The 14,367-nt window shown below is 43.8% G+C and overlaps 1 protein-coding gene across 1 annotated transcript in view; it reads right to left on the bottom strand.

The window, feature by feature from the left end:
• The window catches only part of LOC130122848 (heterogeneous nuclear ribonucleoprotein L-like), a 45,543-nt gene that overhangs the window by 15,433 nt on the left and 15,743 nt on the right, over window positions 1–14,367 (bottom strand). Inside the window, exons 3-7 of the mRNA XM_056291891.1 lie at window positions 7,916–8,025; window positions 5,861–5,988; window positions 4,992–5,077; window positions 4,688–4,784; window positions 2,320–2,392 (exon numbers count right to left, since the gene is read on the bottom strand). Of these exons, the coding sequence (XP_056147866.1) occupies window positions 2,320–2,392; window positions 4,688–4,784; window positions 4,992–5,077; window positions 5,861–5,988; window positions 7,916–8,025 (494 nt within the window). The remainder of the gene's footprint in view (window positions 1–2,319; window positions 2,393–4,687; window positions 4,785–4,991; window positions 5,078–5,860; window positions 5,989–7,915; window positions 8,026–14,367) is intronic.

Genomic DNA, 14,367 nt, shown 5'->3' with positions numbered 1-14,367 from the left:
GGAATTGATAGCAATACTAATGTAAAATGTATTTTAAAATCCCCATTATGCTTTATCCTCATCTCAATTATCGATAATATGAACAATATTTATGCTTGATAGTTACTGTTCAAAATGGGTTATTTCGACCCAGGGAACTGTGTGTGAGTGTCTTTAGCGCCTTCTGGATCTGTGCACGTGCCTTCAGCCTCGGTCACACCAGACATTACATGAGCCAAATTTATTTGCAGATCCTTATTTGCCAGAAGCTTGGCAACCAAAAACACTAAACACGATTAAATAAATGAAACATAGTTAAACCATCTACACCTGCTTGACTGCTGACTTGCTCAGTATGTTTGGTGTCACAGTTTATATTCTGGTAGGACACAATTGTATAAAACTGGATGATATAATAATGATAAAAATGGTAGTTTCCTCCATTTGGACTGTCAAAGCAGTTTTGCTATTGGCCGACAGCACAAATTTGTGGGTCAAAGTTCACCAAAGCCGATCTCTCTGTGAAGACATCATGTGAATTTACTTTGCTCCCGAAAGTGAATCCCCTGATCACGACGATTCCATTCAAATAAATCGATTTCGGTGTGAAATATCACTGGTGTGACCGGGACCTTACCGTGCAATCATGTAACAGGGCAGAGAAAAAAGAAGACGGCGAACAGAAAGCAGGCCAGTCCTCCAGACAGAGCTGAAAATCCCTACAGACGAGATGGAGTGATCTCTGGGCAGAAGGTCTAAATAGATAGAGGGAGAGTCAATTTGAGCCGTCAGAAAAGAGACGTTGCATCCTCGGCATGTTGAAGCAGCGGTTGTATGCTGGTCAGGATAAGAGCGATCTCTCTCTCTCTTTCTCTCTCTTTGGGTTGGAGGAAGTGAAGATGGAAGAATGATGCCGTGCAGAGTCAGCCTGACGTCCATCCCTTTTTCACTGTACCTCTATTTTCTCTCTCTCCACCCATACAAGCCAGAGGCAGGCCTGTGAGTGGCAGTGACTGGTGGGTGTGAAAGTGATTTGATTAGAGAAGGAGAGGCGGTGGGTGAGAGGAGTTTCGTTGTGACGGAGGCGTGGTTGACTGCAGGTTTGCGGTCCAGACTGTTTTAGACGTAATGGGTCACCTTTACGGATGAGGTGGATTAAGGCTACAGTCCTATAGGTCTGAACACTCTATCACAAAAGCCTCGGTAAACTTTTTTGTGAAACACAGACAGTGTCAGTGTTGCTCTGGAAAACTGGCCCTTCACTCGCCAGAATAAATGATGAGTCCTACCTTCCAAGAGAGGAGTTGGAGTTCCCAAAAGCGATCATGTAAATGAATGTAAAAAGAAGCAGGATTCATCGCAAAATTTGTTAAAATGGCGCCATTATCTTACGTAAAGAGAAACGGACGTGCCCTTTCTGAACACGTTTTTTAACACTGGGAATTTGAATCATAACCGAAAATAGGCGTGGTTTTATGCATTCAAAGGTATTGGCTACGGTCTTCCTGGATCCATGTCAAACATCATCGCGCTACCCGCTCATGTCCACCGACATGATTAATATCGATTAATATCACAATTCAGTGAGTATTTTGACTTCATAACTCAAAATCTGTTACAAACAACAATAACACAGGCACGTGGATATAAAGTTTTTATATTAGGGTTTCAAACATGAGCGGTAGCAAGGTGACGTTTGACATGGATCCAGTTATCCACAGCTCTCATACGTAGTACAGACACACCCTATATGCAAAGTGACTGGTGTCTACGTATCTACCGGCACAATTTGTCATTGGACACCATCTACAGTCAATCACAGATGTCTCTCGAGTGGCCGCAGACATGCTGTTTTGGCCACCGAATATATCCGTGGTCACATTACAACTCAGAACATAGCCTATCAATAGGAATCTTCAGATTTTGATGTCAGTATCACTTTAAATACAGACTGTGGAGGTTGTGGCCACTAGCAGCGCTACTGAGCAAAGTGGACCAAAACAAACATGCTACCTTCCTCTCCAAGCCGCTAGACTTAAGTCCGGATATAAACATTGGAGCCTTCCAAATATCAAACATTACGATTTTCCAAACATTTTTGAAGGTTTGAAGAATGAAAACTGACCCATGTTTGTTTACACGTAAAACTGCAGTTCACCTTTAAGTATTAGAATTAAATATTCACATGCAGAAACAGCGTGTCACCAAGTCCAGACTCGAAATCCTACGACAGAAATGACCTACGTGATTAACTCAGTCGATTCATGTTTGGGTGCATGAAAGAAAAAATATATTCAGCTAGAGAGAGAGAGAGAGGGATTGTGTATGTGTTGGTCTTACCTCGTCGAACCAGGTAGGGCTTTGTGTAGTCCCAGCTCTCATTGTCATTCCTAATCACATTTAGTTTGGTCGGCTGTTAGAGAAGAAAACAATTACATCAAATGAGTAATAAGTATCAAGAACTCCTGCAGCTGCAAAGTTTGCCATGACACATGAGACACACCCAACTGTACGAGGCAGCGCCTCCTGCAGGATAGAAGGTAGAGAGGATGGGGAAGTTCGGCGTCGGCCGACCAAAATTTAGAGCAGGTTCATGTAACTTTTGCTGAACTGCTGTGGCTACAAGAGCCCTTCATTTCCGTCATTTCCCAAGATTCTCTTCAAATTCTGCTTTGTCTAGTTAGAGATGTCAGCATTAGGTAAACCGACACAGTAATAGCGGACATCCTGCCGTTCCTTTACTTCTTTCCATTTTGCGACGGCTCTCCTCGTCTTATCTGTTCCGCTGATCCAACTCTTCTTAACAGCTGAAGAGTCCGCAACAGCTGAATTTTAGCTTCCGTCCTGTGTTCCACAACGTTTTTTTAACGTAGCTACACTTCCTCTTGCGTGTTGACATCACTTCCTGTGCGCGTCAGCGTGAATTTCCCGCTACTGGTCTACCAGATCGAGACTAGCGGCAAAACCCCTGAGTCTATTGAATGGAGGATAGTTGGGATTTACTGCTGATTATTCAAATTTTTATTTGTATGAGAAAGAAAGTGCTATTTTTTCTTTAAAGATTACATAGACTCTCTTTAAAAGATTTACTTTAAATTATGTTTCTGGGTGTCTTTGTACAACTGTGATATGGAAGGAAGAGATACAACAATTGGGTCATGTGTTACGGTGAATAGCATCATGATCTACGGCAAAATGCAGCTAAACCACAACCCCGATGGTATTTGCAAAAACACATTCCAATTTTGATTTTAAAAAAATCTTTTTATTGCATTTTTGCACGGGTTTATAAGACAGACAGAATAAAGTGTAAACGCACCTTTGAGTTTTACCCCATGAAAACCAAACCCACCAACCTATAACCCACCCTCAACCCACCCAACTGCACCCTAAATTGGAGACGTAAAACAAGAGGACCAAAAAAAATTATATATCTAATTTATATATATAATAATTTACACACACACACACACACACATATATATATATATATGTGTGTGTGTGTATGTGTGTGTGTCAGCCCTGTGTGATGGCCTGAAGGCCTGTCCGGGTGTCTCCCCACATGCCGCTCAGTGACTGCTGGAATAGGCTCCAGCATCCCCGCGACCCTGAGAGCAGGATAAGCGGTTCGGATGGATGGATGGATGGATGGATGGATGGATGGATGGATGGGTAATATATATATATACAATCATCTCACAAGATCAGCCTTCTACCATCTTAAAAACATTTCAAAACTAAGGGGCTTTCTATCAATATCAGACTGTGAGAAATTAATCCATTCTTTTATAACAAGTAGACTAGACTACTGCAATGGACTATTCACCGGCCTCCCAAAATCAGTTGTGCACCAACTACAATTAATTCAAAATGCGGCAGCACGTGTTCTCACCAGAACTAAAAAGTATGAGCACATTACACCTGTTCTTACATATCTGCATTGGCTCCCCGTTAAAACTAGAATTGATTTTAAAATTCTTTTAATTGTATACAAAGCGCTAAATGGCCTTGCACCACACTATATAAAAGACATGTTAATTCCTTATAAACCAGCAAGAACTCTCAGGTCCAATGGAAGTGGTCTTTTAACCATCCCTCGTGCTAGGTCTTGAGCAGGAGTAGCTGCATTTCTGTTTACGCCCCAAGTAGATGGAACGCCCTGCCTGAGGACCTGAGAGAGGCCCCCACACTGGACACGTTTAAAAGCAGGTTAAAAACCTTACTTTTTAAAACAGCCTACAGCTAAAGTCATAGTGTGTGTCTGTGTTTTATATATTTTGCTATTTTTAACATTTTGCTCTGTTGTTACTTTTAATTAATTAGTGTTTAGGGCACTTTTACTTATTTATTTCACTAACTCAGTTTTAAACTTGTTTGTACTTTTCTAGAATTTGCCTGCACTTTTATTTATTTTTTGTAGGGGGGGGGGATTTTATTGATTTCATTGTTTTATTGTGTGAAGCACTTTGTGTTACATTTGTTTGTATGAAAAGTGCTATACAAATAAAATCTGATTGATTGATTGATTGATTGATATATGATAATTTTTAAAGTTCAGTTTTGATTTGTAATTACAATATGTTGTAAATCACATTTGACAATGTTCTCATATGATCAGATAAACCTCAGCTACTGGGGGACAAAGGTCAGGCTGAGGCTGTGTGTAATAGATCAGAGGAGGTGTATAAATGTTGCTTGTGTGTCTTACTCGTGCGTATTCGATCTTGAGCGTGCAGCAGCCGGCGTAGATGTCAGCGCCGTTCAGAGTGGCTTTGGCTTTCTGAGCACACTGGACCGATTCGAACCTGGATCATGTTGTGGTTAAGTGGAAGACAGAACAACAGAGCTGCAACAACAGAACTGTATATACACACACACACGCGCACACACACACACACGCACACACACACACGCGCACACACACACACACACACACACACACACACACACACACACACACACACACACACACACACACACACACACACACACAGCAGAGGCAGTGCGGATACTCCACCATGGCCTGGATTCCATTGCGTTTGAAGATGACAATGCGCAGCACACTGCCAATGGGATTGCACACCGTGTAGAGAACGTCCTGAAGAACAAAACACACACCAGAAATACAACCTGCATCTTCTGGTGACAGCTTCAAATAGGAGCAGATGAACCAGTTACTTAAAGTCCCCCTCCAGTCACGTTTTAAAACATATAAAATGACCTGCTTCTTACAATAAATTGTCTGATGTGCTTTTCAGCAAAATAAGTTCAATTATCTTGTTAAAATCCTGAAAATCACATCTACTCCTTCTCATCACTCACCATACGTCAGCTACAGCTATTTTACCTGTGTTTTATTTCTGTGTAATGAATGGCCTGTGATTTAAAGTATTACCAAATTACAATATATAATCCTATAACCCATTAAAATCCCAACTGTCAAACATATTATACATTATGTGTGTGTGTGTGTGTGTGTGTGTGTGTGTGCGAGACCATGTTTTTCTATCCTAATGAGGACCAAATGTCCCCATTAGTATAGAGAAACCAGAAACCACCTAACTTGTGGGGCCATTTTATGGGGCCCCACAAGTAAAAGGGTGTATTTTAGGGTTAGGATTTGGTTTTAGCATTAACGTTAGAATTAGGGTTAGGTTAAGGTTAGGGTAAGGGTTAGGGTTAGGCATGTAGTTTGCACGGTTATGGTTAGGGTTAAGGGCTTGGAAATGAATGTATTATTCAATGAGGGGGCCCCACAAGTATCGTTTTGCGAGTATGTGTGTGTGTGTGTGTGTGTGTGTGTGTGTGTGTGTGTGTGTGTGTGTGTGTGTGTGTGTGTGTGTGTGTGTGTGTGTGTGTGTGTGTGTGTGTGTGTTCTCACCGTGGTTATGGGGTACAGAGGGTTCTGGATAGACAGCAGGAGGACTTTGTTTCCGCTGTTGGGGTTTTCTGAATTGGTCGGCCTGGTGATTCGCTTTGACGTGGAGTAGTTAAAATAGGCCTGCTGTCCTGGATGGGAGGATGGACAGTTGGATGAATAAATAGATCAATCAGACAGACAGACAGATGGATAAGATCCAACCTTTATTCTCACACAAATCATACAACTACTTTGTTTGATAATTAAGAGCACCTCTTTTTTTTTAATTGTGTATAAACTTGTCGATGAATAAATCTAATGATGATTTTATCTTCTTTAAGAGTCTAAAACAGTGCGGAGCAATATGGAATCTTTTTGTTCTTCCTTCGGCCGCTCCTGTTAGGTGTCGCCACAGCGGATCATCTGTTTCCATCTCTTCCTGTCCTCTGCATCTTCTTCTGTCACACCAGCCACCTGCATGTCCCCTCTCACCACACCCATAAACCTCCTCTTTGGTTTTCATCCCCCCTGGCAGCTCCATCTTCAGCATCCCAATATATCCAGCATCTCTCCTCCACACATGTCCAAGCCATCTCAATCTTGCCTCTCTTACTTTGTCTCCAAACCGTCCAACCTGAGCAGTCCCTCTAATATACTCGTTCCTAATCCTGTCCTTCTTCGTCACTCTCAATGAAAAGCTTAACATCTTCAACTCTGCCACCTCCAGCTCTGCCTCCTGCCTTTTCGTCAGTGCCACCGTCTCAAAACCATATAACATAGCTGGTCTCACAACCATCCTGTAAACCTTCCCTTTAACTCTTGCTGGTACCCTCCTGTCACAAATCACTCCTGACACTCTTCTCCACCCACTCCACCCTGCCTGCACTCTCTTCTGCACTCACCTGTTCCGCACTCCCCATTACTTTGAATAGTTGACCCCAAGTATTAAACTCACCCATCTTCGTCACCTCTACTCCTTGTATTCTCAATATTCCGCTGTCCTCCCTCTCATTCACGCATAGGTATTCCATCTTGCTCCTACTGACTTTCATTCCTCTTCTCTCCAGTGCATACCTCCACCTCTCCAGGCTCTCCTCAACCTGCTCCCTACTCTCACTACAGATCACAATGTCATCCATGAATATCATAGTCCACAGAGACCCCTGCCTGATCTCGTCCATCAACCTGCCCATCACCACTGCAAACAAGACAGGGCTCAGAGTCGATCCTTGATGTAATCCCTCCTCCACCTTGAACCCATCTGCCATTCCAACTGCACAACTCACCACTTTCACACTTCCCTTATACATATCCTGCACCACTCCTACATACTTCTCTGCCACTCCTGACTTCCTCATACAATACCACACCTCCTCCCTCAGCACTCTGTTATATGCTTTCTCTAAATCTACAAAGACACAATTTAACTGCCTCTGACCTTCTCTATACTTCTCAGTCAACATTCTCAAAGCATCTGTGGTGCTCTTTCATGGCATGAAGCCATACTGCTGCTCGCTAATCATCACCTCTCCTCTTAACCTAGCTTCTATTACTCTTTCCCATATCTTCATGCTGTGGCTGATCAACTTTATACTTCTGTAGTTACTACAGTTCTGCACAACGCCCTTACTCTTGAAAGTCGGTACCAGTATACTTCTTCTCCACTCCTCAGACATCCTCTCACTTTCCAAGATTGTGTTAAACAATCTAGTTAAAAAAGCAATATGTAGTAATTTAGTATAAAGATATTCATGGGGAATTTTAAACATTATCAATACATGTCACATATCTAATTACATATGTAAAAATACCATGTTTAAGAATCCAGCTGAGGTTCATCATATTGAACTGTTTGGTAATGTTAAGTATAATATCAAGCCAAAACCAGTTTTAGATAATACTCCTTCAGATATTTCACACCTCATTTTGTGAGATATGTTAGCTCATAGCTTTTTAACCATTCATTTAGACAACATTGTGTATCATGATATGACAATATCTGAATTTCATCCCCATACAAGACCACTGAAAGATGATAAATGATAATAATGAATTATTGTTCAGTCCTAAACACACCTGCTATGTAGACCGGCTCTTTGGCTCCACAGGACACACAGCGGTCAGCGCTCTCCACACCCGAGAACTCCACCAGGGCCTGACGCTTAAATGGCATCATCATCACATAGCTTCAGCACACACACACACACACACACACACACACACACACACACACGAGTAAACACAGGAGATACTGCACACCATATGACGCTTACATGTTTTAATAAACTTCTCAGTGTTTCTCTCTTATCATATGAGCTGATATGAAAGTGTTGGTTGGCAGGCAGAATCAGGAGTGGTCATATCAGTCAACAACACACGCTTTCAAATAATTAACCTGTCTCTGTACATCTGTATTTGTGTATATCTGAGAGGTTTTTAGTAAAGGTCAACACAACAGTAAAACAACTTAATATGCTGTTGCTCCCCCTCATGCCACCAAAAACTGCTCTGACCCACGAGGCACGGTCTCAACAAGACCCCTGAAGGTGTCCTCTGATATCTGGCACCAAAACATTAGCAGCAGATCCTTCATGTCTTGTGAGTTGCAAGGTGCAGCCACTGTGGACTTTTTTTTTTTTTTTTTTTTTTACCAGCATGTCCCCCAGATGCTCAATCGGATTGAGATCTGGAGAATTTGGAGGCCAGGGGAACAACTTGAACACTTCATCATGTTCCTCAAACCATTCCTGAACAATGTGCGCAGTGTGGCAGGGCGCATTATCCTGCTGAAAGAGGCCACTGCCGTCAGGGAATACCATTGCCATGAAAGGGTGTACCTGGTCTGAAACGATGTTTAGGTAGGTGGCACGTGTCAAATTGATGGCCACATGCATGGCCAGACCCAGGGTTTCCCAGCAGAACATTGCCCAGAGCATCACACTCTACACCGGCTTTTCGTCTTGCCATAATGCTCCAAGGTCTGGTTCTGACGTTCAAGGGCCCATTGTAGGGGCTTTCACCGGTGGACAGGGGTTATCATGGGCACTCTGAATGGTCTGTGGCTATGTAGCATCATACGCAACAGGGTGCGATGCACTGTGTTGTGACACATTCCTCTCATAACTCTCATTGAAATTAGACCTACTGTTGGTTCGGACCAGATGGGATAGCCTTCATTACCCTCACACATCGATGAGCCTTGGACGCTCAACACTCTGTCGCCAGTTTGTGGTTTGTCCTTCCTTAGATCACTGTCAGTAGGTACTCACCACTGCTAACTGGGAGCACCACACAAACCTTGCCGTTTCAGAGATGCTCTGACCCAGTTGTCTGGCCATAACAATTTGGCCCTTGTCAAAGTTGCTCAGGTCTTTACTCCAGCCCATTTCTCCAGTATCCAACACGTTGACAATGAGAACTGATTGTTCGCTCACTATCTAATCTACCCAGACCTTGACATGTGCCATTGTTTGGAGATGATCATCATTATTCGGTTCACCTGTAAATGGTCATAATGTTTTGGCTCATCAATATATGCACACTGAGAGAAGAAGGAGAGGGGGAAGGCATGTCCAGAGGGAGTGGGGGAGGAGGAAAGGTAGGAGTGTGGAGGTGAGAGTCGAAACTTTGAATGTTGGCACTATGACTGGTAAAGGGAGAGAGCTGGCTGAAATGATGGAGAGAAAGAAGGTAGATATACTGTGTGTGCAAGACAACAGGTGGAAGAGGAGTAGGGCCAGGAGCATCAGAGTTGGTTTCAAACTCTTCTATCGTGGTGCGGATAGGAGGAGAAATAGGATAAGGGTCATTCTGAAGGCAGAGTAGTATGTCAAGAGTGTGTTGGAGGCGAAGAGAGTGTCAGACAGAGTGATGAGTATGAAGCCGGAAATCAAAGCTGTGACGATGAATGTTATCAGTACATATGCCCCTTAAGTTGGGTGTGAGATGGACGAGAAAGAAGAATTCTGGAGTGAGTTGGATGAAGTGGTAGAGAATGTACCCAAGTGATTGGAGTGGACTTCAATGGACATGTTGGTGAAAGGAACAGAAGTAATGAGGAGGTGATGGGTAGGTATGGTGTCAAGGAGAGGAATGTGGAAGGACAGATGGTAGTGGATTTTGTGAAAAGGTTGGAATGGCTGTGGTGAATACATATTTCAAGAAGAGGACATAAAACATGGTGACGTATAAGAGTGGAGGAAGGTGCACACAGGTGGACTATATCTTATGCAGGAGGCATAATCTCAAAAGGATTGAAGACTGCAAGGTGGTGACAGGGGAAACGAAGCAAGACAGCATCAGATGATGGTGTGTAGGATGACTTTGGAGATCACGAGTAAGAGAGTGAAGCAAGAGCCAAGGATCAAATGGTTGAAGTTGAAGGAAGAATGCAGTGTAGAGTTCAGGGAAGAGTGAAGGCAGACACTAGATGGTAGTGAAGAGTTGCCAGATGGCTGGGCAACCGCTGCAGAAATAGTGAGGGAGACAGCTAGGCAGGTACTTGGTATGTCATCTGGACAGAGGAAGGAAGACAAGGAGACTTGGTGGTGGAATGGGCAAGTACAGCAAAGTATACTGAGGTAGTGGTTCGCAAAGAAGAAATGGGCTAGTCAGAGAGATGAAGAAAGTAGACAGGAGTACGAGGAGATGTGGCGTAAAGTGAAGCGAGAGGTGGCGAAAGCAAAGGAAAGGCATATGGTGAGTTGTATGAGAGGTTGAACACTAAGGAAGGAGATAAGGACTTGTACCGATTGGCTAGACAGAGGGGCCGAGCTGGGAAGGATGTGCAGCAGATTAGGGCGATGAAGGACAGAGATGGAAATGTGCTGACAAGCGAGGAGAATGTGTTGAGAAGGTGGAAGGAGTACTTTGAGGGGCTGATGAATAAATAAAATGAGAGAAAGAGAAGGGGGATTGTGAATCAGGAAGTGTAATGGATTAGCAAGGAGGAAGGGAGGGCAGCTATGAAGAGGATGAAGAGTGGAAAGGCAGTTGGTCTAGACAACATACCTGTGGAGGCATGGAGAAGTTAAGGAGAGATGGCAGTGGAGTATTTCACTAGATTGTTTAACACAATCTTGGAAAGTGTGAGGATGCCCGAGGAGTGGAGAAGAAGCATGCTGGTATCGATTTTCTAGCATAAGGGTGATGTGCTACTACAGTTGATCAGTCACAGCATGAAGATATGGTAAAGAGTAGTGGAAACTGGGGCATCCGGGTAGTGTAGCAGTCTATTCCATTGCCTACCAACACGGGGATCGCCGGTTCGAATCCCCGCGTTAACCCCGGCTTGGTCGGGCGTCCCCACAAACACGATTCGCTGTGTCTGTGGGTGGGGAGCCGGATGTGGGTCTGTGTCCTGGTCGCTGCACTAGCGCCTCCTCTTGTCAGTCAGGGCGCCTGTTCAGGGGGGAGGGGGAACTGGGGGGAATAGCGTGATCCTCCCACATGCTATGTCCCCCTGGCAAAACTCCTCCTGTCAGGTGAAAAGAAGAGACTGGGGACTCCACATGTATCGAAGTAGGCATATGGTACTCTGCAGCCCTCCCCGGATTAGAGGGGGTGGAGCAGCAACTGGGATGGCTCAGAAGAGTGGAGTAATTCGCTGGATACAATTAGGGAGAAAAAAGGGGAAAAAATAAAAATAAAAGACTAGTGGAAGCTAAATTAAGAGGAGAGGTGATGATTAGCAAGCAGCAGTATGGTTTCACGCCACAAAAGATATCTTGATGTACATTCAATAATCCAGGTTTGAATGCCACGAAAGAGCACTACAGATGTGGTGTTTGCTTTGACAATGTTGATGGAGAAGTATAGGGAAGGTCAGAATGAGTTACATCGTGTTTTTAAAGAAAGCATATGACAGGGTGCTGAGAGAGGAGGTGTGGTATTGTAGCTGGAAGTCGGGAGTGGCAGAGAAGTATGTGGGAGTGGTGCAGGATATGTATGAGGGCAGTGTGACAGTGGTGAGGTGTGCGGTAGGAATGATGGATGGGTTCAAGGTTGAGGTGGGATTATATCACGGATCAGTTCTGAGCCCTTTCTTGTTTGCAGTGGTGATAGACAGGTTGACGGACGAGATCAGGCAGGAGTCTCCATGGACTATGATTTTCACGGATATTGTGATCTGTACTGAGAGTAGGGAGCAGGTTTAGGAGAGCCTGGAGCAGTGGAGGTATGCACTGCAGAGAAGAGGAATGAAAATCAGTAGGAGCAAGATGGAATAATTATGCATGAACGACAGGGAGGGCAGCAGAATGGTGAGGATGCAAGGAGTAGAGGTGACGAAGGTGGATGAGTTTAAATACTTGGGGTCAAATGCTCAAAGTAACGGGGAGTGTGGAAGAGAGGTGAAGAAGAGAGTGCAGGCAGGGTGGAGTGGGTGGAGAAGAGTGTCAGGAGTGATTTTCGACAGAAGGGTACCAGCAAGAGTTAAAGGGAAGGTTTACAAGATGGTTGTGAGACCAGCTATGTTGTATAGTTTGGAGACAGTGGCACTGACGAAAAGACAGGAGGCGGAGCTGGAGGTGGCAGAGTTGAAGATGTTAAGCTTTTCATTGGGAGTGACGAAGAAGGACAGGATTAGGAACGAGTATATTAGAGGGACTGCTCAGGTTGGACAGTTTGGAGACAAAGCAAGAGATGCAAGATTGAGATGGTTTGGACATGTGTGGAGGAGAGATGCTGGGTATATTGGGAGAAGGATGCTGATATGGAGCTGCCAGGGAAGAGGAAAAGAGGAAGACCAAAGAGGAGGTTTATGGGTGTGGTGAGGGAGGACATGCAGGTGGCTGGTGTGACAGAGGAAGATGTAGAGGACAGGAAGAGATGGAAACAGATGATCTCCTGTGACAACCCCTAACGGGAGCAGCTGTAAGTAGTAGTAGTAGTAGTAGTAGTAGTAGTAGTAGAGTTTACGTACACTGAATACTGGGTGTACTTGGACACATCCAAGTCAGAGACATCGACCCTGGTGCTTATCTTGACATTTTAGCACAATCTATACAATCTTTATGCAAAGCAGTGAATTTCAGCTAAGTGCTGCTTCTATGGTTATAACTGTTATTACAACCATGGATTGTCATAGGCTTGGCTATGTAATGTGATGCGAGTCACAACCCCCCACCTATGCCCTTCCACCCTCTACTACCTATAAAATATGTTCAAATCCTTCTGTTAGGGAGAAGGGTATTTGAGTGACAGACATATTGAAAGAGAGACAGTGGATACAGTTATCAAGAGAGACAGACGAAAGTTACGTACTTTTTAACAATTCTAATTTGATAGTCTTTTTTTTACATAGTTTTGGTTTGATTTTCTATAGCTTTATATATAGTTATATATAGGTTTATAGCTAGTTTATAGACTAAGCGGCCTCACTTCTCTCCATGGTTGCTGTGGACTCGAGTGTTGTCCAGAGTAGACGGAGCTCTTCCCAAAGGGAAAACAAACTGTAGGCCATGGTTTGACACCTGGAGCTCATCCCAACATTTTTCCCAGATTCTGGCATTTTGTAAATCTCAGATGGGGCCTCAGTCTATCTAACCTTGACTGTTTGTTGACCTTTAAGCTGAATGTGGGAGTGTGTCAGCTGGACGAAATAGGAGGCAGTTGAACTGCTGATAAAGATTAAACTAAACAGCCTTCCTCCAAATATTCCTCTGATAAGACGGTTAGCATCACCACGAATACAGATGTTACCAACTGGCATCACAGAGCAACACAGTAATCATATCATAGTAGAACTACATGAAGTAGTAGTGGCACCTTTTCTACATAGTAATCATATCATAGTAGTATTATATGAAGTAGTTGTAGTAGTACATTTCCTATACAATAACAATACCATATTAGTACTATACGAAGTAGTATTACCACATTTGTATATAGTAATCATATCACAGTAATACAAAATGAAGTAGTAGTGGTAGCAGTAGTAGCACATGCTATACATTAACCAATCTCTCTCTCTCTCTCTCCCCCTCTTTTTCTCTCTCACCCATCCCATCCACCCACACAAACCACCTCACACACCAGAGAACAGTTGGTTCAGGTGAATCTAACAGTGTGATGGCACTTTTCATAATGTCGACTTCTAAATTATCACAAATACAATCTGTCTAAAGTCAAAAGTGAACAGAACTCATGGGGATGGACCCCATAGGATCAGCTGGTACCTGCCTAACTTGGTGAGGTGAGAAGAGAGGTGGGGGGGTCTAGTAATGAGGGGCGGGGCCAGTAAAAAGCATGGGTGGGGCTAGTAAAGAGGGGGCAGGGCCAGTGTCAAACGCCTCCATTTATGTTCCCCATAACACCTAGCTGAATCGCCGCAATGCTGGGACTCAAACCGACAACCTCAGTGCTGGGCTGTGAAAGTATTAGTCTGCTGCACTACTCCAACATCCCATTTCAACCTTCATTTAGGAGCAAACAACATCATGTTTCAGTCTTTTCTCTTGCTGGAGTTGTTTCCAACTGGTACGTGTTTGCCCCTACACCAGTGTTCGTTCTACCCATTCAAAACATTT

The sequence above is a fragment of the Lampris incognitus genome, chromosome 13, assembly GCF_029633865.1.
Source record: "Lampris incognitus isolate fLamInc1 chromosome 13, fLamInc1.hap2, whole genome shotgun sequence".
NCBI lineage: Eukaryota > Metazoa > Chordata > Actinopteri > Lampriformes > Lampridae > Lampris > Lampris incognitus.
The sequence above is the reverse complement of the archived record's forward strand: the minus strand, read 5'-3'. Positions and strand labels throughout refer to the sequence as shown.